The following is a 24,198-nucleotide window of genomic DNA, read 5'->3' on the forward strand; positions in this document are numbered from 1 at the left end:
AGTGGTAGAATTTAGTAAAAGTATGCAAAGAAGACCAAGTTGCTGCTTTGCAAATCTGATCAACCGAAGCTTCATTCCTAAACGCCCAGGAAGTAGAAACTGACCTAGTAGAATGAGCTGTAATCCTTTGAGGCGGGGTTTTACCCGACTCGACATAAGCATGATGAATTAAAGATTTCAACCAAGATGCAAAAGAAATGGCAGAGGCCTTCTGACCTTTCCTAGAACCGGAAAAGATAACAAATAAACTAGAAGTCTTTCGGAAATTCTTAGTAGCTTCAATATAATATTTCAAAGCTCTAACTACATCCAAAGAATGCAATGATCTCTCCTTAGAATTCTTAGGATTAGGACACAATGAAGGAACCACAATTTCTCTAATAATGTTGGACTGGGAGTTGAGCTTGACTCCATCCTCAACCCGAAAAGGCCCCACAAGCTCATCTTTGATGATACCAGCCCAAACCAGTACTCCACCTCCACCTTGCTGGCGTCTGAGTCGGACTGGAGCTCTCTGCCCTTTACCAATCCAGCCACGGGCCCATCCATCTGGCCCATCAAGACTCACTCTCATTTCATCAGTCCATAAAACCTTAGAAAAATCAGTCTTGAGATATTTCTTGGCCCAGTCTTGACGTTTCAGCTTGTGTGTCTTGTTCAGTGGTGGTCGTCTTTCAGCCTTTCTTACCTTGGCCATGTCTCTGAGTATTGCACACCTTGTGCTTTTGGGCACTCCAGTGATGTTGCAGCTCTGAAATATGGCCAAACTGGTGGCAAGTGGCATCTTGGCAGCTGCACGCTTGACTTTTCTCAGTTCATGGGCAGTTATTTTGTGCCTTGGTTTTTCCACACGCTTCTTGCGACCCTGTTGACTATTTTGAATGAAACGCTTGATTGTTCGATGATCACGCTTCAGAAGCTTTGCAATTTTAAGAGCTGCATCCCTCTGCAAGATATCTCACTATTTTTTACTTTTCTGAGCCTGTCAAGTCCTTTTTTGACCCATTTTGCCAAAGGAAAGGAAGTTGCCTAATAATTATGCACACCTGATATAGGGTGTTGATGTCATTAGACCACACCCCTTCTCATTACAGAGATGCACATCACCTAATATGCTTAATTGGTAGTAGGCTTTCAAGCCTATACAGCTTGGAGTAAGACAACATGCATAAAGAGGATGATGTGGTCAAAATACTCATTTGCCTAATAATTCTGCACACAGTGTAGTATTAATCACAGAGTCAGAGAAACCTCTTTGACTAAGAATCAAGCGTTCAATCTCCATACCTTCAAATTTAAGGATTTGAGATCCTGATGGAAAAAAGGACCTTGTGACAGAAGGTCTGGTCTTAACGGAAGAGTCCACGGTTGGCAAGAGGCCATCCGGACAAGATCCGCATACCAAAACCTGTGAGGCCATGCTGGTGCCACCAGCAGAACAAACGAGCATTCCTTCAGAATCTTGGAGATTACTCTTGGAAGAAGAACTAGAGGCGGAAAGATATAGGCAGGATGATACTTCCAAGGAAGTGACAATGCATCCACTGCTTCCGCCTGAGGATCCCTGGATCTGGACAGATACCTGGGAAGTTTCTTGTTTAGATGAGAAGCTATCAGATCTATTTCTGGAAGTCCCCACATTTGAACAATCTGAAGAAATACCTCTGGGTGAAGAGACCATTCGCCCGGATGTAACGTTTGGCGACTGAGATAATCCGCTTCCCAATTGTCTATACCTGGGATATGAACCGCAGAAATTAGACAGGAGCTGGATTCCGCCTATACCAGTATTCGAGATACTTCTTTCATAGCCAGAGGACTGTGAGTCCCTCCTTGATGATTGATATATGCCACAGTTGTGACATTGTCTGTCTGAAAACAAATGAACAATTCTCTCTTTAGAAGAGGCCATGACTGAAGAGCTCTGAAAATTGCACGGAGTTTCAAAATATTGATTGGTAATCTCACCTCCTGAGATTCCCAAACCCCTTGTGCTGTCAGAGACCCCCAAAACAGCTCCCCAACCTGTCAGACTTGCATCTGTTGAAATCACAGTCCAGGTCGGAAGAACAAAAGAAGCCCCCTGAACTAAACACTGGTGATCTGTCCACCACGTCAGAGAGTGTCGTACAATCGGTTTTAAAGATATCAATTGAGATATCTTTGTGTAATCCCTGCACCACTGGTTCAGCATACAGAGCTGAAGAGGTCGCATGTGAAAACGAGCAAAGGGGATTGCGTCCGATGCAGCAGTCATAAGACCTAGAATTTCCATGCATAAGGCTACCGAAGGGAATGATTGAGACTGAAGGTTTTGACAAGCTGAAATCAATTTTAGACGTCTCTTGTCCGTTAGTGACAGAGTCATGGACACTGAATCTATCTGGAAACCTAAAAAGGTTACCCTTGTCTGAGGAATCAATGAACTTTTCAGTAAATTGATCCTCCAACCATGATCTCGAAGAAACAATACAAGTCGATTCGTATGAGATTCTGCTAAATGTGAAGACTGAGCAAGTACCAAGATATCGTCCAAATAAGGAAATACCACAATACCCTGTTCTCTGATTACAGACAGAAGGGCACCGAGAACCTTTGTAAAAATCCTTGGAGCTGTTGCTAGGCCAAACGGCAGAGCCACAAACTGGTAATGCTTGTCCAGGAAAGAGAATCTCAGAAACTGAAAGTGATCTGGATGAATCGGAATATGCAGATATGCATCCTGTAAATCTATTGTGGACATATAATGCCCTTGCTGAACAAAAGGCAGGATAGTCCTTATAATTACCATTTTGAATGTTGGTATCCTTACATAACCATTTAATATTTTTAAATCCAGAACTGGTCTGAAGGAATTCTCCTTCTTTGGTACAATGAAGAGATTTGAATAAAACCCCAGTCCCTGTTCCAGAACTGGAACTGGCATAATTACTCCAGCCAACTCTAGATCTGAAACACATTTCAGAAATGCTTGAGCCTTCGCCGGATTTACTGGGACACGGGAAAGAAAAAATCTTTTTTCAGGAGGCCTTATCTTGAAGCCAATTCTGTACCCTTCTGAAACAATGTTCTGAATCCAAAGATTGTGAATTGAATTGATCCAAATTTCTTTGAAAAATCGTAATCTGCCCCCTACCAGCTGGGCTGGAATGAGGGCCGCACCTTCATGTGGACTTTGGAGCTGGCTTTGGTTTTCTAAAAGGCTTGGATTTATTCCAGACTGGAGATGGTTTCCAAACTGATACCGCTCCTGTGGGTGAAGGATCAGGCTTTTGTTCCTTATTGTGACGAAAGGAACGAAAACGATTATTAGACCTAAATTTACCTTTAGATTTTTTTATCCTGTGGTAAAAAAGTTCCTTTCCCTCCAGTAACAGTTGAGATAATAGAATCCAACTGTGAACCAAATAATTTATTACCCTGGAAAGAAAGGGAAAGCAAAGTTGACTTAGAAGACATATCAGCATTCCAAGTTTTAAGCCATAAAGCTCTTCTAGCTAAAATGGCTAGAGACATATACCTGACATCAACCCTAATGATATCAAAGATGGCATCACAAATAATGTTATTAGCATTTTGAAGAAGATTAACAATGCTATGAGAATTATGATCTGTTACTTGTTGCGCTAAAGCTTCTAACCAAAAAGTTGAAGCTGCAGCAACATCCGCTAAAGATATTGCAGGTCTAAGAAGATTACCTGAACATAAGTAAGCTTTTCTTAGAAAGGATTCAATTTTCCTATCTAAAGGATCCTTAAAGGAAGTACTATCTGCCGTAGGAATAGTAGTACGTTTAGCAAGAGTAGAGATAGCCCCATCAACCTTAGGGATTTTGTCCCAAAACTCTAATCTGTCAGATGGCACAGGATATAATTGCTTAAAACGTTTAGAAGGAGTAAATGAATTACCCAAATTATTCCATTCCCTGGAGATTACTTCAGAAATAGCATCAGGGACAGGAAAAACTTCTGGAATAACTACAGGAGATTTAAAAACCTTATTTAAACGTTTAGATTTAGTATCAAGAGGACCAGAATCCTCTATTTCTAATGCAATTAAGACTTCTTTAAGTAAAGAACGAATAAATTCCATTTTGAATAAATATGAAGATTTATCAGCATCAACCTCTGAAACAGAATCAGAATGATGATGTTCATTTAAAAATTCATCTGAAAAATGAGAAGTTTTAAAAGACCTTTTACGTTTACTAGAAGGAGGAATAACAGACATAGCCTTCTTAATGGATTTAGAAACAAAATCTCTTATGTTAACAGGAACACTCTGAGTATTAGATGTTGATGAAACAACAACAGGTAATGTAACATTACTAAAGGAAATATTATCTGCATTAACAAGTTTGTCATGACATTCATTACAAACAACAGCTGGAGGAACAGATACCACAAGTTTACAGCAAATACACTTAACTTTGGTAGATCCAGTACTAGGTAGCGATTTTCCAGAAGTATCTTCTGACTCAGGATCAACCTGGGACATCTTGCAATATGTAATAGAAAAAACAACATATAAAGCAAAATTGATCAAATTCCTTAAATGACAGTTTCAGGAATGGGAAAAAATGCCAGTGAACAAGCTTCTAGCAACCAGAAGCAATAAACAAAGAGACTTAAATAATGTGGAGACAATAGTGACGCACATATTTTTTAGTGCCAAAAAAGACGCCCACATTATTTGGTGCCTAAATGCTTTTGGCGCCAAAAATTACGCCACATCCGGAACGCCGACACTTTTGGCGCAAAAAAACGTCAAAATTGACGCAACTTCCGGCAACACATATGACGCCGGAAACAAAGAAAAAAAATTTTGCGCCAAAAAAGTCTGCGCCAAGAATGACGCAATAAAATGAAGCATTTTCAGCCCCCGCGAGCCTAACAGCCCACAGGGAAAAAGTCAAATTTTAAGGTAAGAAAAAATTGATTTATTCATATGCATTATCCCAAATATGAAACTGACTGTCTGAAATAAGGAACGTTGAACATCCCGAATCAAGGCAAATAAATGTTTGAACACATATATTTAGAACTTTATATAAAAGTGCCCAACCATAGCTTAGAGTGTCACAGAAAATAAGATTTACTTACCCCAGGACACTCATCTACATGTAGTAGAAAGCCAAACCAGTACTGAAACAAGAATCAGTAGAGGTAATGGTATATATAAGAGTATATCGTCGATCTGAAAAGGGAGGTAAGAGATGAATCTCTATGACCGATAACAGAGAACCTATGAAATAGACCCTGTAGAAGGAGATCATTGAATTCAAATAGGCAATACTCTCCTCACATCCCTCTGACATTCACTGCACGCTGAGAGGAAAACCGGGCTCCAACCTGCTGCGGAGCGCATATCAACGTAGAATCTAGCACAAACTTACTTCACCACCTCCATAGGAGGCAAAGTTTGTAAAACTGATTTGTGGGTGTGGTGAGGGGTGTATTTATAGGCATTTTGAGGTTTGGGAAACTTTGCCCCTCCTGGTAGGAATGTATATCCCATACGTCACTAGCTCATGGACTCTTGCTAATTACATGAAAGAAAAGAACCATCTTAAGTTACAATTTTAGATACTTGTTGGACTTTTTATATTATTTGGAAGTAAGTGCACTGAGGTATATGAAAGTAGACGTCCCTCTGATTATTTGTGGTATTTATTCCTGTATATTTTTATCTGATTATATTTATTAATGACTATTGTTCACAGATCTGGAAATAGGATCTAAAAAATAGAAAAATGATTTTAGATTTTAAACTTAAGATTTTATTTATTTTACATTAAGGGACAGATTACGAGTCGAGCACAAAATTGCACTTTCTCAAGCGCGATATTTGCGCTCCGCTCATAATAACAGCAAACGCAATTGCATGGAAGCTGTGCGCTCATGAAAGCGTGCTTCCATAGGCTCCAATGCGAGCCTCTTTCTCATGCTGTGAGACACGGTATGAGAACCTAGTGCAGCGAAGGGGGTAAGTAGCGCAGCGATGGGCAACAAATTTAAATATATATGTATATGAATATATATACACATATTAACACATACATATATATTTAGGTGTTTATATGTGTATATATATATATATATATATATATATATATATATACACACACATATTAACACATACATATATATTATATATGTATATAAGCATATACTGTACATATATATTTAGGTGTTTATATGTGTGTATATATATATATATATATATACACATATTAACACATATATATATATATTTAGGTGTTTATATGTGTGTGTGTATATATACACACACACACATATTAACACATACATATATATTATATATGTATATAAGCATATACTGTACTTATATATTTACAGGGAACACACAGTTCCCCAGAGACTGCATTGTAAAGGCACTTTTCAGTGCCGTTTTTTTCTAACACCCTACACCCGCCAACTTTAACCCCTAATAACTGCTTTGTTTAGTTTTTTTTTATATTGGGGCCACTGGGGGGGGGGATATTTTGAAAATGAACCAGAGATCAGGGGGCCCATTTATCAAGCTCCGTATGGAACTTGTGGGCCCGTGTTTCTGACGAGTCTTCAGACTCGCCAGAAACAGTAGTTATGAAGCAGCGGTCTAAAGACCGCTGCTCCATAACCCTATCCGCCTGCTCTGATGAGGCGGACAGGTATCGCTGGAAATCAACCCTATCGAGTACGATCGGGTTGATTGACACCTCCTGCTGGCGGGCCGCGAGTCTGCAGGGGGCGGTGATGCACCAGCAGCTCTTGTGAGCTGCTGGTGCAATGCTGAATACGGAGAGCGTATTGCTCTCCGCATTCAGCGAGGTCTTGCGGACCTGATCCACACTGTCGGATCAGGTCCGCAAGACCTTTAATAAATAGGCCCCATTATCTCTGTTTAATTTTCGGAGCACTAATTGCTACCACATCTTGCAGTAGCAATAACCAGCCACTTGTAATGGCTGGTTATTTATTGCTTGCCCATAAACAGCAAATTTGCCTGTTCGCTTGTGCAAGATAAATTAGCGTTCCACTGGTAACTTAGCCCTGTTTGTATTATAGTTTCCTGTTGCTGTTAGTTGCCTGTACCTTATTGTTCATTTACTACAACTTTATGTTTTGAAAGTACAGCAATATTCAGGTTTGGGCTATAGATGAATCCTAAGCAAAGATTAGATTCTCGGTAAGCAATAGATATTTTTACCATCTCTAAATTGCTATTTTTTTCTTAAAACTTCGTATTTCTTTACCATTGTACACAATTTCACAATTTTTGTGAAATCTTCTGAATATGACTTTGACCCTGTTCTGCATTATAAATTTATACTAAATAGAGACTGAATTTTTATGTTTTTAACTCCTAAATAAATCCTGTCAAATTATTTTCTGATATAAACCGTGGTTTAATGGTTCAATGGCCAAATTGAAAAAAAAAAGGTGAAAGAGGGCAACCTAGTTGTGAGCCTTTCGAAGGACAGATCTTCAAAACCAGAATACCATTTATTAATAACAAGGTTAAAGATTTATTGTACATTAGTCGTATAAATTGGTTGAAGTGACCTTTGAAATTTAATTTACAAAAAAATAGGATTTTAACACCATATTTGATCAAATAAAAAACCCTAATAAAGCTATTGATAATGTTACCTGTTTTTGTTAAACTATTTGTTTCTACTTTTACCCATAATCAAAATTGGTACTAAAAAAACTAGAGGAAAAATTAACTATTTTGAGAAAAGTTTAGTGACACTCCCATGCACTTTCTTACACGTATTGCCACTCAATAGATGAACACTGTGCAGAATAATTCAGTTGTATGATTTGTGTCTGTACATTTTGATGTTTTGTGTTATGTGTTTAATTCTTTAAGTGAAAAAAACTGTGTAGGGCCTTAAATAATAATTTTCGAATTTGCTTGTTGTCAGATGTGATTTTATTTTCCTTGTAGATTGCAGACATGGATAAATGTTTGGTAATATTTAAAAGTCCTGCAAAAGACAAGATTACTGCACCAGTTAACAAACCGTCTTCCCAAAAGCCACATAAAGTAAGAACATTATTTGTATTTGTGATTGAGTAAACAAATTAAATTCTCTCTAGATTTTCTGTGCTTTTAGAGTTTTGTATTTCCCCTTAATGTGTTCCAAATGACTTGTTATACCAACAGAGTATTACGGGCAATTGTTCCTTCATGTTTTTTTTGTGTGTTCAAAATAGTTGGTTTTGCTCATTAAAGCTATCACCTTTTGTTCTCAAGGAAAGCCTGTTTAAATGGGCTGACCCTACAAAAAAGCACAGACCTGTTCAAACTATCTCTCTAATTACAGTACGCAAAGCCAATTAGTTAGGTATTGAAATGTATCAGCGCTGCAGAATCTGTTGGCGCTCTACAAATACCTGAAAATAATAATAATAATAAATGTTTATTATGGGTAGGATATCGGCTAAGCAAATCCATCTCTTTTAGATAACAAAAAATTACCTACCTTACCCAATGGGAGGCTAATTTATGTTGCTGTCTCTTGTTTTTATAGCTTTTCTATAGAGAATACAGCAGTATTTGTATTTTTTTATTTTCAGTATTAGTAGTGGTTTCAACAGGCAAAATTTGTTATTTCATATGACAAAATAAAGATCAAGGAACCATTTACGTATAATTTAATACACTCCAGCAGGTAAAATGGATGACTGGATAAACATTACAACATCCCATTAAGTAATAATCTGATGTGATACCTCCTAATAAACCATAGAACATCCACCTGGGTGCAGGAGTGTAACGTTTAAAGTATAAATAAACAACCCAGACTCACATGATATTTTTACTGTGTTTAGTCAAAGTTTTGGGGAATAACCATTGTGTCCTTTAAAATCAAAGCATTGTAATTCTGATAAAAGGGACAGTTGTTCTTCCTCAAAATATCGAAGGAACAGTAAACACTTTGATGATATTTTTATGTACAATGTTTAGTAATGTGTAATGAAACAACTTTGCAATATACGTTAACTATTTAGGCCTAGATTTAGAGTTCGGCGGTAGCCGTCAAAACCAGCGTTAGAGGCTCCTAACGCTGGTTTTGGGCGCCCGCTGGTATTTGGAGTCAGTGATTAAAGGGTCTAACGCTCACTTTTCAGCCGCGACTTTTCCATACCGCAGATCCCCCTACGCCATTTGCGTAGCCTATCTTTTCAATGGGATCTTTCTAACGCTGGTATTTAGAGTCGTTTCTGCAGTGAGCGTTAGAGCTCTAACGACAAGATTCCAGCCGCCTGAAAATAGCAGGAGTTAAGAGCTTTCTGGCTAACGCCGGTTTATAAAGCTCTTAACTACTGTACCCTAAAGTACACTAACACCCATAAACTACCTATGTACCCCTAAACCGAGGTCCCCCCACATCGCCGCCACTCGATTAAAATTTTTAACCCCTAATCTGCCGACCGCCACCTACGTTATACTTATGTACCCCTAATCTGCTGCCCCTAACACCGCCGACCCCTGTATTATATCTATTAACCCCTAACTTGCCCCCCACAACGTCGCCGCAAGCTACTTAAAATAATTAACCCCTAATCTTCCGACCGCAAATCGCCGCCACCTACGTTATCCCTATGTACCCCTAATCTGCTACCCCTAACATCGCCGACCCCTATGTTATATTTATTAACCCCTAATCTGCCCCCCACAACGTCGCCGACACCTACCTACACTTATTAACCCCTAATCTGCCGAGCGGACCTGAGCGCTACTATAATAAAGTTATTAACCCCTAATCCGCCTCACTAACCCTATCATAAATAGTATTAACCCCTAATCTGCCCTCCCTAACATCGCCGACACCTACCTTCAATTATTAACCCCTAATCTGCCGACCGGAGCTCACCGCTATTCTAATAAATGTATTAACCCCTAAAGCTAAGTCTAACCCTAACACTAACACCCCCCTAAGTTAAATATAATTTTTATCTAACGAAATAAATTAACTCTTATTAAATAAATAATTCCTATTTAAAGCTAAATACTTACCTGTAAAATAAATCCTAATATAGCTACAATATAAATTATAATTATATTATAGCTATTTTAGGATTAATATTTATTTTACAGGCAACTTTGTAATTATTTTAACCAGGTACAATAGCTATTAAATAGTTAAGAACTATTTAATAGTTACCTAGTTAAAATAATTACAAATTTACCTGTAAAATAAATCCTAACCTAAAATATAATTAAACCTAACACTACCCTATCAATAAAATAATTAAATAAACTACCTACAATTACCTACAATTAACCTAACACTACACTATCAATAAATTAATTAAACACAATTGCTACAAATAAATAAAATTAAATAAACTATCTAAAGTACAAAAAATAAAAAAGAACTAAGTTACAGAAAATAATAAAATATTTACAAACATAAGAAAAATATTACAACAATTTTAAACTAATTACACCTACTCTAAGCCCCCTAATAAAATAACAAAGCCCCCCAAAATAAAAAATTCCCTACCCTATTCTAAAATACAAATATTACAAGCTCTTTTACCTTACCAGCCCTGAACAGGGCCCTTTGCGGGGCATGCCCCAAGAATTTCAGCTCTTTTGCCTGTAAAAAAAAACATACAATACCCCCCCCCCAACATTACAACCCACCACCCACATACCCCTAATCTAACCCAAACCCCCCTTAAATAAACCTAACACTACCCCCCTGATGATCTTCCTACCTTGTCTTCACCATGCCAGGTTCACCGATCCGTCCTGGCTCCAAGATCTTCATCCACCCCAAGCGGGGGCTAGACATCCACTGAAGAAGTCCAGAAGAGGGTCCAAAGTCTTCCTCCTATCCGGCAAGAAGAGGACATCCGGACCGGCAAACATCTTCTCCAAGCGGCATCTTCTATCTTCTTCCATCCGATGACGACCGGCTCCATCTTGAAGACCTCCAGCGCGGATCCATCCTCTTCTTCCGACGACTAGACGACGAATGACGGTTCCTTTAAGGGACGTCATCCAAGATGGCGTCCCTCGAATTCCGATTGGCTGATAGGATTCTATCAGCCAATCGGAATTAAGGTAGGAATTTTCTGATTGGCTGATGGAATCAGCCAATCAGAATATAGTTCAATCCGATTGGCTGATCCAATCAGCCAATCAGATTGAGCTCGCATTCTATTGGCTGATCGGAACAGCCAATAGAATGCGAGCTCAATCTGATTGGCTGATTGGATCAGCCAATCGGATTGAACTATATTCTGATTGGCTGATTCCATCAGCCAATCAGAAAATTCCTACCTTAATTCCGATTGGCTGATAGAATCCTATCAGCCAATCGGAATTCGAGGGACGCCATCTTGGATGACGTCCCTTAAAGGAACCGTCATTCGTCGTCTAGTCGTCGGAAGAAGAGGATGGATCCGCGCTGGAGGTCTTCAAGATGGAGCCGGTCGTCATCGGATGGAAGAAGATAGAAGATGCCGCTTGGAGAAGATGTTTGCCGGTCCGGATGTCCTCTTCTTGCCGGATAGGAGGAAGACTTTGGACCCTCTTCTGGACTTCTTCAGTGGATGTCTAGCCCCCGCTGGGGGTGGATGAAGATCTTGGAGCCAGGACGGATCGGTGAACCTGGCATGGTGAAGACAAGGTAGGAAGATCATCAGGGGGGTAGTGTTAGGTTTATTTAAGGGGGGTTTGGGTTAGATTAGGGGTATGTGGGTGGTGGGTTGTAATGTTGGGGGGGGGTATTGTATGTTTTTTTTTACAGGCAAAAGAGCTGAAATTCTTGGGGCATGCCCCGCAAAGGGCCCTGTTCAGGGCTGGTAAGGTAAAAGAGCTTGTAATATTTGTATTTTAGAATAGGGTAGGGAATTTTTTATTTTGGGGGGCTTTGTTATTTTATTAGGGGGCTTAGAGTAGGTGTAATTAGTTTAAAATTGTTGTAATATTTTTCTTATGTTTGTAAATATTTTATTATTTTCTGTAACTTAGTTCTTTTTTATTTTTTGTACTTTAGATAGTTTATTTAATTTTATTTATTTGTAGCAATTGTGTTTAATTAATTTATTGATAGTGTAGTGTTAGGTTAATTGTAGGTAATTGTAGGTAGTTTATTTAATTATTTTATTGATAGGGTAGTGTTAGGTTTAATTATATCTTAGGTTAGGATTTATTTTACAGGTAAATTTGTAATTATTTTAACTAGGTAACTATTAAATAGTTCTTAACTATTTAATAGCTATTGTACCTGGTTAAAATAATTACAAAGTTGCCTGTAAAATAAATATTAATCCTAAAATAGCTATAATATAATTATAATTTATATTGTAGCTATATTAGGATTTATTTTACAGGTAAGTATTTAGCTTTAAATAGGAATTATTTATTTAATAAGAGTTAATTTATTTCGTTAGATAAAAATTATATTTAACTTAGGGGGGTGTTAGTGTTAGGGTTAGACTTAGCTTTAGGGGTTAATACATTTATTAGAATAGCGGTGAGCTCCGGTCGGCAGATTAGGGGTTAATAATTGAAGGTAGGTGTCGGCGATGTTAGGGAGGGCAGATTAGGGGTTAATACTATTTATGATAGGGTTAGTGAGGCGGATTAGGGGTTAATAACTTTATTATAGTAGCGCTCAGGTCCGCTCGGCAGATTAGGGGTTAATAAGTGTAGGTAGGTGTCGGCGACGTTGTGGGGGGCAGATTAGGGGTTAATAAATATAACATAGGGGTCGGCGATGTTAGGGCAGCAGATTAGGGGTACATAGGGATAACGTAGGTGGCGGCGGTTTACGGAGCGGCAGATTAGGGGTTAAAAGTGTAATGCAGGGGTCAGCGATAGCGGGGGCGGCAGATTAGGGGTTAATAAGTGTAAGGTTAGGGGTGTTTAGACTCGGGGTACATGTTAGGGTGTTAGGTGCAGACTTAGGAGGTGTTTCCCCATAGGAAACAATGGGGCTGCGTTAGGAGCTGAACGCTGCTTTTTTGCAGGTGTTAGGTTTTTTTTCAGCTCAAACAGCCCCATTGTTTCCTATGGGAGAATCGTGCACGAGCACGTTTTTGATGCCGGCCGCGTCCGTAAGCAACTCTGGTATCGAGAGTTGCATTTGCGGTAAAAATGCTCTACGCTCCTTTTTTGGAGCCTAACGCAGCATTTGTTTGAACTCTCGATACCAGAGTTAAATTTATGGTGCGGCCAGAAAAAAACCCGCGGAGCGTTAACAGCCCTTTTACCGCCGAACTCTAAATCTAGGCCTTAGTTTGCCCACTTTTAATGTAATTTAGCTCTGAAATTGGGGATTATTTAATTCTCACAATTTAAAATGCACCCTGCTGACTTCTCAAGGCTTTTCTGCTACATATGTCCCTAATTATCCTTATCAGATACTAACTGCAAGACAATGTACTTTAAAATAACATAATAACTGTGGCTAGCCTTGTCAGCTGCAAACTCATGCCTGGATTGGCTCCTTCAAATAAGGGCGGAGTGGGGGGAGTTTGGCTTTTGAAAAACAATTGCAGTAAAAAGGATGTTAGTTTGAATTTCTTTTAGACTTGGCTGATATGTTATTCTATAGCAGCACAACAGAAATGTTGTCCCTTTATGAAACAACTCAGTGAGTGAAGATCATTTATTTACACTTGATATACTTTAGAATGCTGCACCCAGATTTCACACCTGCTTATCAAATCTTTTTGTGATTATTTCCAGAATGGGACCTGTCCTCTCAGCAGCAGTCAAACTTCAGAATGCAGCAACCAAAAAACAAAACCAGAACAGGGAACTGCAAAAGTCAAATCTTTACTTCCTGTTCCTCGAAATAAAGGTACTCCAAGTCAACAGAAAAAGCAGCAGTAATACAAGGCAAAATGAGAAGAATGACTCTAAAGATGAGATTTGAAGATTGCACAAAAATACAGAAATAAGCAAAAAAAAAAAGAGAAAAATGTATGCTCTTTAATTGTGAGGTACTCGAAGCACATTGCCGACTTGCAATGCACTGCGAGATTCTCTAGCATTTAAGGCGTGAAAATGTAATACCTACAAATAGCATTATATATGTATATATATGAAAAAAGGCATTTCTCTGTATTATAATATGTATATGGGGCCACAGATATTTTATGTGTAAATATCTTGTTTATAATGTGTTGATGTTAAAGTTGTTATATGAACTATTATATTATTGGAAACTGTACTTATGTTGTATAAACACTATTATTTCTTTTGTAAAACAGACTGGTTTTGCCAAACCTGTTACAGATAATTAATTGTCTGTGGCACTTCCACAGAAAATATGTATGTATATTCAATGAAATCCATGTGTTCTATTGAGTGCTCTAACCTATTTAGTATGTACAATATTGTTTTGCATAAAATTTACATGCACCTATAAAGTATTTGTAAAAATTAAATACTGGCAAAGCAGCGTGGCAATAACTCATAAACACGAACAAATGCACCTTTTTCACAAGCCATACGTATTCCGTTGACTGTTCTTTTGACCTTCCTAAAGATATTTTGCTTCTTGTGTAATGCATTTCTGATCTTTTTTTTGCTTGTTTTATCATTACTTCTGTAGCAGAAGGATCCTTAATGCAATAAACACAATGACTTTAGTGCGACTGAAGTTTGTTTTTGTATCTAAAGGGGCGGGGTTTTGTGATTTTTATGGCTAAATAATCTATTTCCATTTAAGTTTGTCTTGTGATTAATTATACCTCTTTTTAATGAAATTGGTGGTTCACAAGTCCTCTTATAGAGTGCGTGTGACGGGGGATTTTCAAGAGATTTAAAAAAAAAACTAAAACGGTCAGGTTTTGCTTAAAAGTTTTCTGCTGTGTTTCTGAAATATGTTTGAAACGTGTTTGTGTAGAACTAATATCGAAGGATTTATTGCTCCTTGGCACAGGAGTGCCCACTAATGAGGTCATAAAAGTACTGTAATAAATATGTTCACGCTGAGATAAAACAGAGAAAAGTACAATGTCCTCTTAAACCTTTCAACAGTGTTTTGGGTACAGTTGGGAATGTTATGCTTTCCAGTGTTCTAGAATTATGCATTTAGGGAAGAAAAATCGAAACGTTAATTACAGACTCAATGACACTTTACTAACTGTTACAAATGAGGAACGGGGCTTGAGGATTATTATTTCAGATGATTTAAAATTTAGCAAACAATTTAGTACTGCTGCAAGTAAGTCCAGCAGAATGCTTGGATGTATTGGAAGATGTATTTGCAGCAGAAATAGTAAGGTTCTTATTCCACTTTACAGACCATTAGTTTGGCCTCATCTTGAGTATTGTGTGCAGTTCTGGAGGCCATGGGGCATATTTAACAATGTGCGAGCAGACATGATACGAAGTAGCGTATCATGTCTGCTGCACATAGATAAATGCTGACAGCATACGCTGTCGGCATTTATCATTGCACCAACATTTCTTGTGAACTGCTGGTGCAATGCCGTCCCCTGCAGATTCGTGGCCAATCGGTCACTAGCAGGGGGTGTCAATCAACCCGATCGTATTCGATTGGGTTGATTTCTGTCCGCCACCTCACAGCAGGGTGACAAGTTATGGAGCAGCAGTCAATACGGAGCTTGATAAATATGCCCCCATATCTTCAGAAGGATATAAACAAGCTTGAATCTGTGCAAAGTCAGGCAACCAAAATGGTACATGGTCTAAAAAATAAAACGTACCAGGAGAGGCTCAATGACCTAAATATGTATAGCTTAGAAAAGAGATGGGAAAGAGGCGATTTAATAGCAAGTTTCAAGTATATTAAAGTGCCATAAAACAGGTTAAGCTCTGTGCATATCCTAAAAGGGCTAATTAAGTAAAAACAGTTTGCATTAAAAAAATGTTTAAATTTGTTGGGAAGTATTTTAAAATAATTTGCAAAAATACTTAAAATAGCCATGTTGCCTGGACACTGTGCTCCACCCCTCTTATCAGTGTTTAGACACAAGCATTGTATTTCACCTGAGTTTACAGCTTCTAGGCATGCTCCATCAGATAATCCCTATTCATTTGTGTATTTTACAAAAACAACAATGGATATAGCTACAGCCATAAAAGGAATTGTGTGTGTGGGGGGGGGGGGGGGGGGGGGGGGGAGTTAGAGCTGTACAATTTAAAAACTTAAAATAAAGGGTTAATGGCAAGGCACTGCAGTATAAATTTGCAGGTAAAGTAATTAATGTACCTATTAATATATTTGTCTCTATCTCAACTTGTTTAGGGCTTAGTAAAACTGAGCCAGTGAGTATTTTTTTCCTATGGCATGGAGAGTCCACAAATCATTCCAATTACTAGTGGGATATTCACTCCTAGACAGCAGGAGGAGGCAAAGAGCACCCAAGCAGAGCTGTTAAGTGTCACTTCCCTTACCCATAACCCCCAGTCATTCTCTTTGCCTCTGCAAAGGGAGGATGTGCGAAGATGGTGTCTGAAAATATTTAATCCTTTTATGAGTATTTTTCCCCGCAAGCAAGGATTGGGGTTATGCTGTGTCCATGTCAATCTCTTTAGTAAGAGTAATGGTGGCTATTAGCAGTTAGAAAGCGGTGAGGTGGTCTTTGCTTTATTTCTAACATTATTGCTACCCCTTTGTAGAAAGCCATGGTTGGTTACTCTGTTCTTTCTTTTTCTTCAGGTCCCTGACTGATATTGAGGAATCAATCACACCTAAGACGCTGTACCAGCCCTGCAGCTGGATCCAGGTAAGTGCATTTGCCTTCTAGGTACTGAGGGCTAGCAATTTGGGGTTAACGCCTCAGGCAGATCTTTATTTGGGACTCAATATCTCCTGTGTGTAAGGGGGTCATGTTTATGGGCAGCTCTGCAGGTTATATGTGGACATTGGAGGACATTACGAATTTTCACTTATTATGTGTAAATCAGCATGATGGGGAGTGAGACAGGCTCTGATATTGGTACTCCTAGTAAGGAGTTTATGCACTTTATTTTGTCAGCCTTATTGCAATGAAAAACAGCTTTTTTTTTTCTGGGGTATTTAGAGGAGAAAGATCGTTACTTGTTATTGTGTAACAATGTCCCTCAGAAACGCATGCTTTCACTTGTGGCGCAGTTTCTTTTTTCTCTTGTTAAGTGTATCCAGTCCACGGATCATCCATTACTTATGGGATATTAACTCCTCCCCAACAGGAAGTGCAAGAGGATTCACCCAGCAGAGCTGTTATATAGCTCCTCCCCTAACTGCCATTACCAGTCATTCTCTTGCACCCAACGAATAGATAGGATGTGTGAGAGGACTGTGGTGATTATACTTAGTTTCATACCTTCAATCAAAAGTTTGTTATTTTATAATAGCACCGGAGTGTGTTATTCCTTCTCTGGTAGAATTTGAAGAAGAATCTACCTGAGTTTTTCTATGATTTTAGCCGGAGTAGTTAAGATCCTATTGCTGTTTCTCGGCCATCTGAGGAGAGGTAAACTTCAGATCAGGGGACAGCGGGCAGATTAATCTGCAAAGAGGTATGTAGCAGCTTATTATTTTCTGACAATGGAATTGATGAGAAAATTCTGCCATACCGATATAATGTAAACTCAGCCTTAAATGCAGTAGCAGCAACTGGCATCAGGCTGTCATGTATGTATATTTTACACTTCAGTATTCTGGGGAATGGCACTTCACTGGAATTATACTGTATGCATAAAACTTTAGCCTAATTTGCAGGGACTAGCAACAGGCTTTTTAATAACACTCAATTTATTAATGTTAAACGTTTTTTGCTGGCATGTAAAATCGTTTAATTTTCTGAGGTACTGGGTGAAAAAATGTTTTGGGCACTATTTTTTTCCACTTGGCAGTCGTTTTATTTAATTTATGACAGTTTACTGATCTCTCTCACTGTTATGTGTGAGGGGGAGGGGCCTTTTTTGGCGCTTTTGCTACGCATCAAAAAATTCAGTCAGAAGTTTATTGTCTTCCCTGCATGATCCGGTTCATCTCTACAGAACTCAGGGGTCTTCAAAACTTGTTTTGAGGGAGGTAATCACTCACAGCAGAGCTGTGAGATTGTAGTTGACTGTGATAAAAAAACGTTTATTTCTGTATTTTTTTTTTTCTGCTATCAGGGTTAGTTATCCTTTGCTAATGGGAGCAATCCTTTGCTAAAATTGTGTTTTTTACAAAGATTTGATGCTATAACTTTTCAGTTTATTAATTTTCAACTGTCATAACTTTTTCTGTGCTTCTTATAGGCACAGTACGTTTTCATATTATAGTAAATTACTTGAAAAGTATTTCCAAGTTGCTAGTTTATTTGCTAGTGTGTTAAACATGTCTGATTCAGAGGAAGATATCTGTGCTATATGTGCTAAAGCCAAAGTGGAGCCCAATAGAAATTTATGTACTAACTGTATTGATGCTACTTTAAATAAAAGTCAATCTGTACAAATTGAACATATTTCACCAAACAACGAGGGGAGAGTTATGCCGACTAACTCGCCTCACGTGTCAGTACCTGCATCTCCCGCTCGGGAGGTGCGTGATATTGTAGCGCCGAGTACATCTGGGCGGCCATTACAAATCACATTACAGGATATGGCTACTGTTATGACTGAATTTTTTTCTAAATTACCAGAACTAAGAGGTAAGCGTGATCACTCTGGGGTGAGAACAGAGTGCGCTGATAATATTAGGGCCATGTCAGACACTGCGTCACAATTTGCAGAACATGAGGACGGAGAGCTTCATTCTGCGGGTGACGGTTCTGATCCAAACAAACTGGATTCAGATATTTCAAATTTTAAATTTAAGCTGGAAAACCTCCGTGTATTACTAGGGGAGGTGTTAGCGGCTCTGAATGATTGTAACACAGTTGCAATACCAGAGAAAATGTGTAGGTTGGATAAATATTTTGCGGTACCGGCGAGTACTGACGTTTTTTCCTATACCTAAGAGACTTACTGAAATTGTTACTAAGGAGTGGGATAGACCTGGTGTGCCGTTCTCACCCCCTCCGATATTTAGAAAGATGTTTCCAATAGACGCCACCACACGGGACTTATGGCAAACGGTCCCTAAGGTGGAGGGAGCAGTTTCTACTTTAGCTAAGCGTACCACTATCCCGGTGGAGGATAGCTGTGCCTTTTCAGATCCAATGGATAAAAAGTTAGAGGGTTACCTTAAGAAAATGTTTGTTCAACAAGGTTTTATATTGCAACCTCTTGCATGCATTGCGCCTGTCACGGCTGCAGCAGCATTTTGGTTTGAGTCTCTGGAAGAGACACTTGAATCAGCTCCATTAGATGAGATTACACACAAGCTTAAAGCCCTTAAGTTAGCTAACTCATTTATTTCAGATGCCGTAGTACATTTAACTAAACTTACGGCTAAGAATTCCGGATTCGCCATTCAGGCACGCAGAGCACTGTGGCTAAAATCCTGGTCAGCTGACGTTTCTTCTAAATCTAAATTGCTTAATATACCTTTCAAAGGGCAGACCTTATTCGGGCCCGGGTTGAAAGAAATTATCGCTGACATTACAGGAGGTAAAGGCCATGCCCTGCCTCAAGACAGAGCCAAACCTAAGGCTAGACAGTCTAATTTTCGTTCCTTTCGTAATTTCAAAGCAGGAGCAGCATCAACTTCCTCTGCACCAAAACTGGAAGGAGCTGTTGCTCGCTACAGACAAGGCTGGAGACCTAACCAGTCCTGGAACAAGGGCAAGCAGGCCAGGAAACCTGCTGCTGCCCCTAAGACAGCATGAATCGAGGGCCCCCGATCCGGGAACGGATCTAGTGGGGGGCAGACTTTCTCTCTTCGCCCAGGCTTGGGCAAGAGATGTCCAGGATCCCTGGGCGTTAGAGATCATATCTCAGGGATACCTTCTAGACTTCAAATTCTCTCCCCCAAGAGGGAGATTTCATCTGTCAAGGTTGTCAACAAACCAAATAAAGAAAGAGGCGTTTCTACGCTGCGTACAAGATCTTTTATTAATGGGAGTGATCCATCCGGTTCCGCGGTCGGAACAAGGACAAGGGTTTTACTCAAATCTGTTTGTGGTTCCCAAAAAAGAGGGAACTTTCAGGCCAATCTTGGATTTAAAGATCCTAAACAAATTCCTAAGAGTTCCATCGTTCAAAATGGAAACTATTCGGACAATTTTACCCATGATCCAAAAGGGTCAGTACATGACCACAGTGGATTTAAAGGATGCTTACCTTCACATACCGATTCACAAAGATCATTACCGGTATCTAAGGTTTGCCTTTCTAGACAGGCATTACCAGTTTGTAGCTCTTCCATTCGGATTGGCTACGGCTCCGAGAATCTTCACAAAGGTTCTGGGTGCTCTTCTGGCGGTACTAAGACCGCAAGGAATTGCGGTAGCTCCGTACCTAGACGACATTCTGATACAAGCTTCAAGCTTTCAAACTGCCAAGTCTCATACAGAGTTAGTACTGGCATTTCTAAGGTCGCATGGATGGAAGGTGAACGAAAAGAAGAGTTCTCTCTTTCCACTCACAAGAGTTCCCTTCTTGGGGACTCTTATAGATTCTGTAGAAATGAAGATTTACCTGACAGAAGACCGGTCTAACAAAGCTTCAAAATGCATGCCGTGTCCTTCATTCCATTCAACACCTGTCAGTAGCTCAATGCATGGAGGTGATCGGCTTAATGGTAGCAGCAATGGACATAGTACCCTTTGCACGCCTACATCTCAGACCGCTGCAATTGTGCATGCTAAGTCAGTGGAATGGGGATTACTCAGACTTGTCCCCTACTCTGAATCTGGATCAAGAGACCAGAAATTCTCTTCTATGGTGGCTTTCTCGGCCACATCTGTCCAGGGGGATGCCATTCAGCAGGCCGGACTGGACAATTGTAACAACAGACGCCAGCCTACTAGGTTGGGGCGCTGTCTGGAATTCTCTGAAGGCTCAGGGACAATGGAATCAGGAGGAGAGTCTCCTACCAATAAACATTCTGGAATTGAGAGCAGTTCTCAATGCCCTTCTGGCTTGGCCCCAGTTAACAACTCGGGGGTTCATCAGGTTTCAGTCGGACAACATCACGACTGTAGCTTACATCAACCATCAGGGAGGGACAAGAAGCTCCCTAGCAATGATGGAAGTATCAAAGATAATTCGCTGGGCAGAGTCTCACTCTTGCCACCTGTCAGCAATCCACATCCCGGGAGTGGAGAACTGGGAGGCGGATTTCTTAAGTCGTCAGACTTTTCATCCGGGGGAGTGGGAACTTCATCCGGAGGTCTTTGCCCAAATACTTCGACGTTGGGGCAAACCAGAGATAGATCTCATTGGGTCTCGACAGAACGCCAAGCTTCCTCGTTACGGGTCCAGATCCAGGGATCCGGGAGCGGTTCTGATAGATGCTTTGACAGCACCTTGGACCTTCGGGATGGCTTATGTGTTTCCACCCTTCCCGATGCTTCCTCGATTGATTGCCAGAATCAAACAGGAGAGAGTATCAGTGATTCTAATAGCGCCTGCATGGCCACGCAGGACTTGGTATGCAGATCTAGTGGACATGTCATCCTGTCCACCTTGGTCGCTACCTCTGAAACAGGACCTTCTGATCCAGGGTCCCTTCAAACATCAAAATCTAATTTCTCTGAAGCTGACTGCTTGGAAATTGAACGCTTGATTTTATCAAAACGTGGTTTTTCTGAGTCAGTTATTGATACCTTAATACAGGCTAGGAAGCCTGTTAGCAGAAAGATTTACCATAAGATATGGCGCAAATACTTATATTGGTGCGAATCCAAGAGTTACTCATGGAGTAAGGTTAGGATTCCGAGGATATTGTCTTTTCTACAAGAAGGTTTAGAAAAGGGTTTATCCGCTAGTTCCTTAAAGGGACAGATTTCAGCTCTGTCCATTCTTTTACACAAACGTCTGTCAGAAGTTCCGGACGTTCAAGCTTTTTGTCAGGCTTTAGCTAGGATCAAGCCTGTGTTTAAAACTGTTGCTCCACCATGGAGTTTGAACTTAGTTCTTAATGTTTTACAGGGGGTTCCGTTTGAACCCCTTCATTCCATTGATATCAAGTTGTTATCTTGGAAAGTTCTGTTTTTAATGGCGATTTCCTCGGCTCGAAGAGTCTCTGAGTTATCTGCCTTACATTGTGATTCTCCTTATCTGATTTTTCATTCAGACAAGGTAGTTCTGCGTACTAAACCTGGGTTCCTACCTAAGGTGGTCACTAACAGGAATATCAATCAAGAGATTGTGGTTCCATCTTTGTGTCCTAATCCTTCTTCGAAAAAGGAACGTCTGCTACACAATCTAGATATAGTCCGTGCCCTGAAATTTTATCTACAGGCAACTAAGGATTTTCGACAAACGTCTTCCCTGTTTGTCGTTTATTCTGGTCAGAGGAGAGGTCAAAAAGCTTCGGCTACCTCTCTCTCCTTTTGGCTTCGTAGCATAATACGGTTAGCCTATGAGACTGCTGGACAGCAGCCTCCTGAAAGAATTACAGCACATTCTACTAGAGCTGTGGCTTCCACTTGGGCCTTTAAGAATGAGGCTTCTGTTGAACAGATTTGCAAGGCTGCAACTTGGTCTTCTCTTCATACTTTTTCCAAATTTTACAAATTTGACACTTTTGCTTCTTCGGAGGCTGTTTTTGGGAGAAAGGTTCTTCAGGCAGTGGTTCCTTCCGTATAAAGAGCCTGCCTGTCCCTCCCGTCATCTGTGTACTTTAGCTTTGGTATTGGTATCCCATAAGTAATGGATGATCCGTGGACTGGATACACTTAACAAGAGAAAACATAATTTATGCTTACCTGATAAATTTATTTCTCTTGTAGTGTATCCAGTCCACGGCCCGCCCTGTCACTTTAAGGCAGGTAATTTTTCCATTAAACTACAGTCACCACTGCACCCTATGGTTTTCCTTTCTCTGCATGTTTTCGGTCGAATGACTGGTAATGGCAGTTAGGGGAGGAGCTATATAGCAGCTCTGCTGGGTGAATCCTCTTGCACTTCCTGTTGGGGAGGAGTTAATATCCCATAAGTAATGGATGATCCGTGGACTGGATACACTACAAGAGAAATAAATTTATCAGGTAAGCATAAATTATGTTTTTCCTCTGTCCACTCACGTGACTCTCCGCTCTTCCAACTTCGCTGGAAGAGCGGAGCTACATCGACGTGAGTGTTTGCTGTATATCAGCTGTTGATTTGACGATCGGATCAGGAAAGGATAGTTCTCTAACTACTCCCTATGATTATTAGTGGTGCCTCCTGGTCCGGTATGGTAAGACTCCTCAGTAAGTTTGAGGTTATAGAGGTGCCGGTTTGATTTTATTTAATAGCTGAAAACTTTACTAATATCTCTGTTTTTGCGCACTGGTATAAGGGAGGTGTCTCTTACTGTCGTGGACAATTAGAACAAGCATGGACACAGATCAAAAACCTGCTTTATTTGACAAATGCTTACTTTGTTTAGAGGCTATAGGGCCTATCTATCAAGCTCCGAATGGAGCTTGATGCCCCATGTTTCTGGCAAGCCTGCAGGCTCGCCAGAAACAGCAGTTATGAGGCAGCGGTCACAAAGACCGCTGCTCCATAACCCTGTCCGCCTGCTCTGAGACAGGCGGACAGACACCCCCCTGCTGGATGCCGAATTGGCCGCGAGTCTGCAGGGGGCTGAGTTGCACCAGCAGCTTTTGTGAGCTGCTGGTGCAATGCTGAATACGGAGAGCGTATTGCTCTCCGCATTCAGCGAGGTCTTGCGGACCTGATCCGCACTGTCGGATCTGGTACGCAAGACCTTTTGTTAAATAGAGGCCTATCATTGTACCTCCTGTGCAATTTTGTTCCTCTTGTTTATCTAAGACATTAACCCTTTAAGGACCACAGCACTTTTCCATTTTCTGACCGTTTGGTACCAAGGCTATTTTTACATTTTTGCAGTGTTTGTGTTTAGCTGTAATATTCCTCTTACTCATTTACTGTACCCACACATATTATATACTGTTTTTCTTGCCATTAAATGGAATTTCTAAAGATACCATTATTTTCATCATATCTTATAATTTACTATAAAAAAATGAGAAAATATGATGAGAAAATTGAAAAAAACACTTTTTCTAACTTTGACCCCCAAAATCTGTTACACATCTACAACCACCAAAAACACCCATGCTAAATAGTTTCTAAATTTTGTCCTGAGTTTAGAAATAC

The 24,198-nt window shown here is 39.9% G+C and overlaps 1 protein-coding gene across 1 annotated transcript in view; it reads left to right on the plus strand.

The window, feature by feature from the left end:
* Positions 1-14,630, plus strand: part of CTTNBP2 (cortactin binding protein 2) — a 404,880-nt gene extending 390,250 nt beyond the window's left edge. Inside the window, 3 exon segments of the mRNA XM_053716684.1 lie at positions 7,957-8,055; positions 13,723-13,853; positions 13,855-14,630. Coding sequence (XP_053572659.1) covers positions 7,957-8,055; positions 13,723-13,853; positions 13,855-13,912 — 288 coding nt within the window. The 3' untranslated portion in view covers positions 13,913-14,630.
* Positions 14,631-24,198: the final 9,568 nt, after the last annotated feature.

Source organism: Bombina bombina, chromosome 6, assembly GCF_027579735.1.
Source record: "Bombina bombina isolate aBomBom1 chromosome 6, aBomBom1.pri, whole genome shotgun sequence".
In the NCBI taxonomy this organism is placed as follows: domain Eukaryota; kingdom Metazoa; phylum Chordata; class Amphibia; order Anura; family Bombinatoridae; genus Bombina; species Bombina bombina.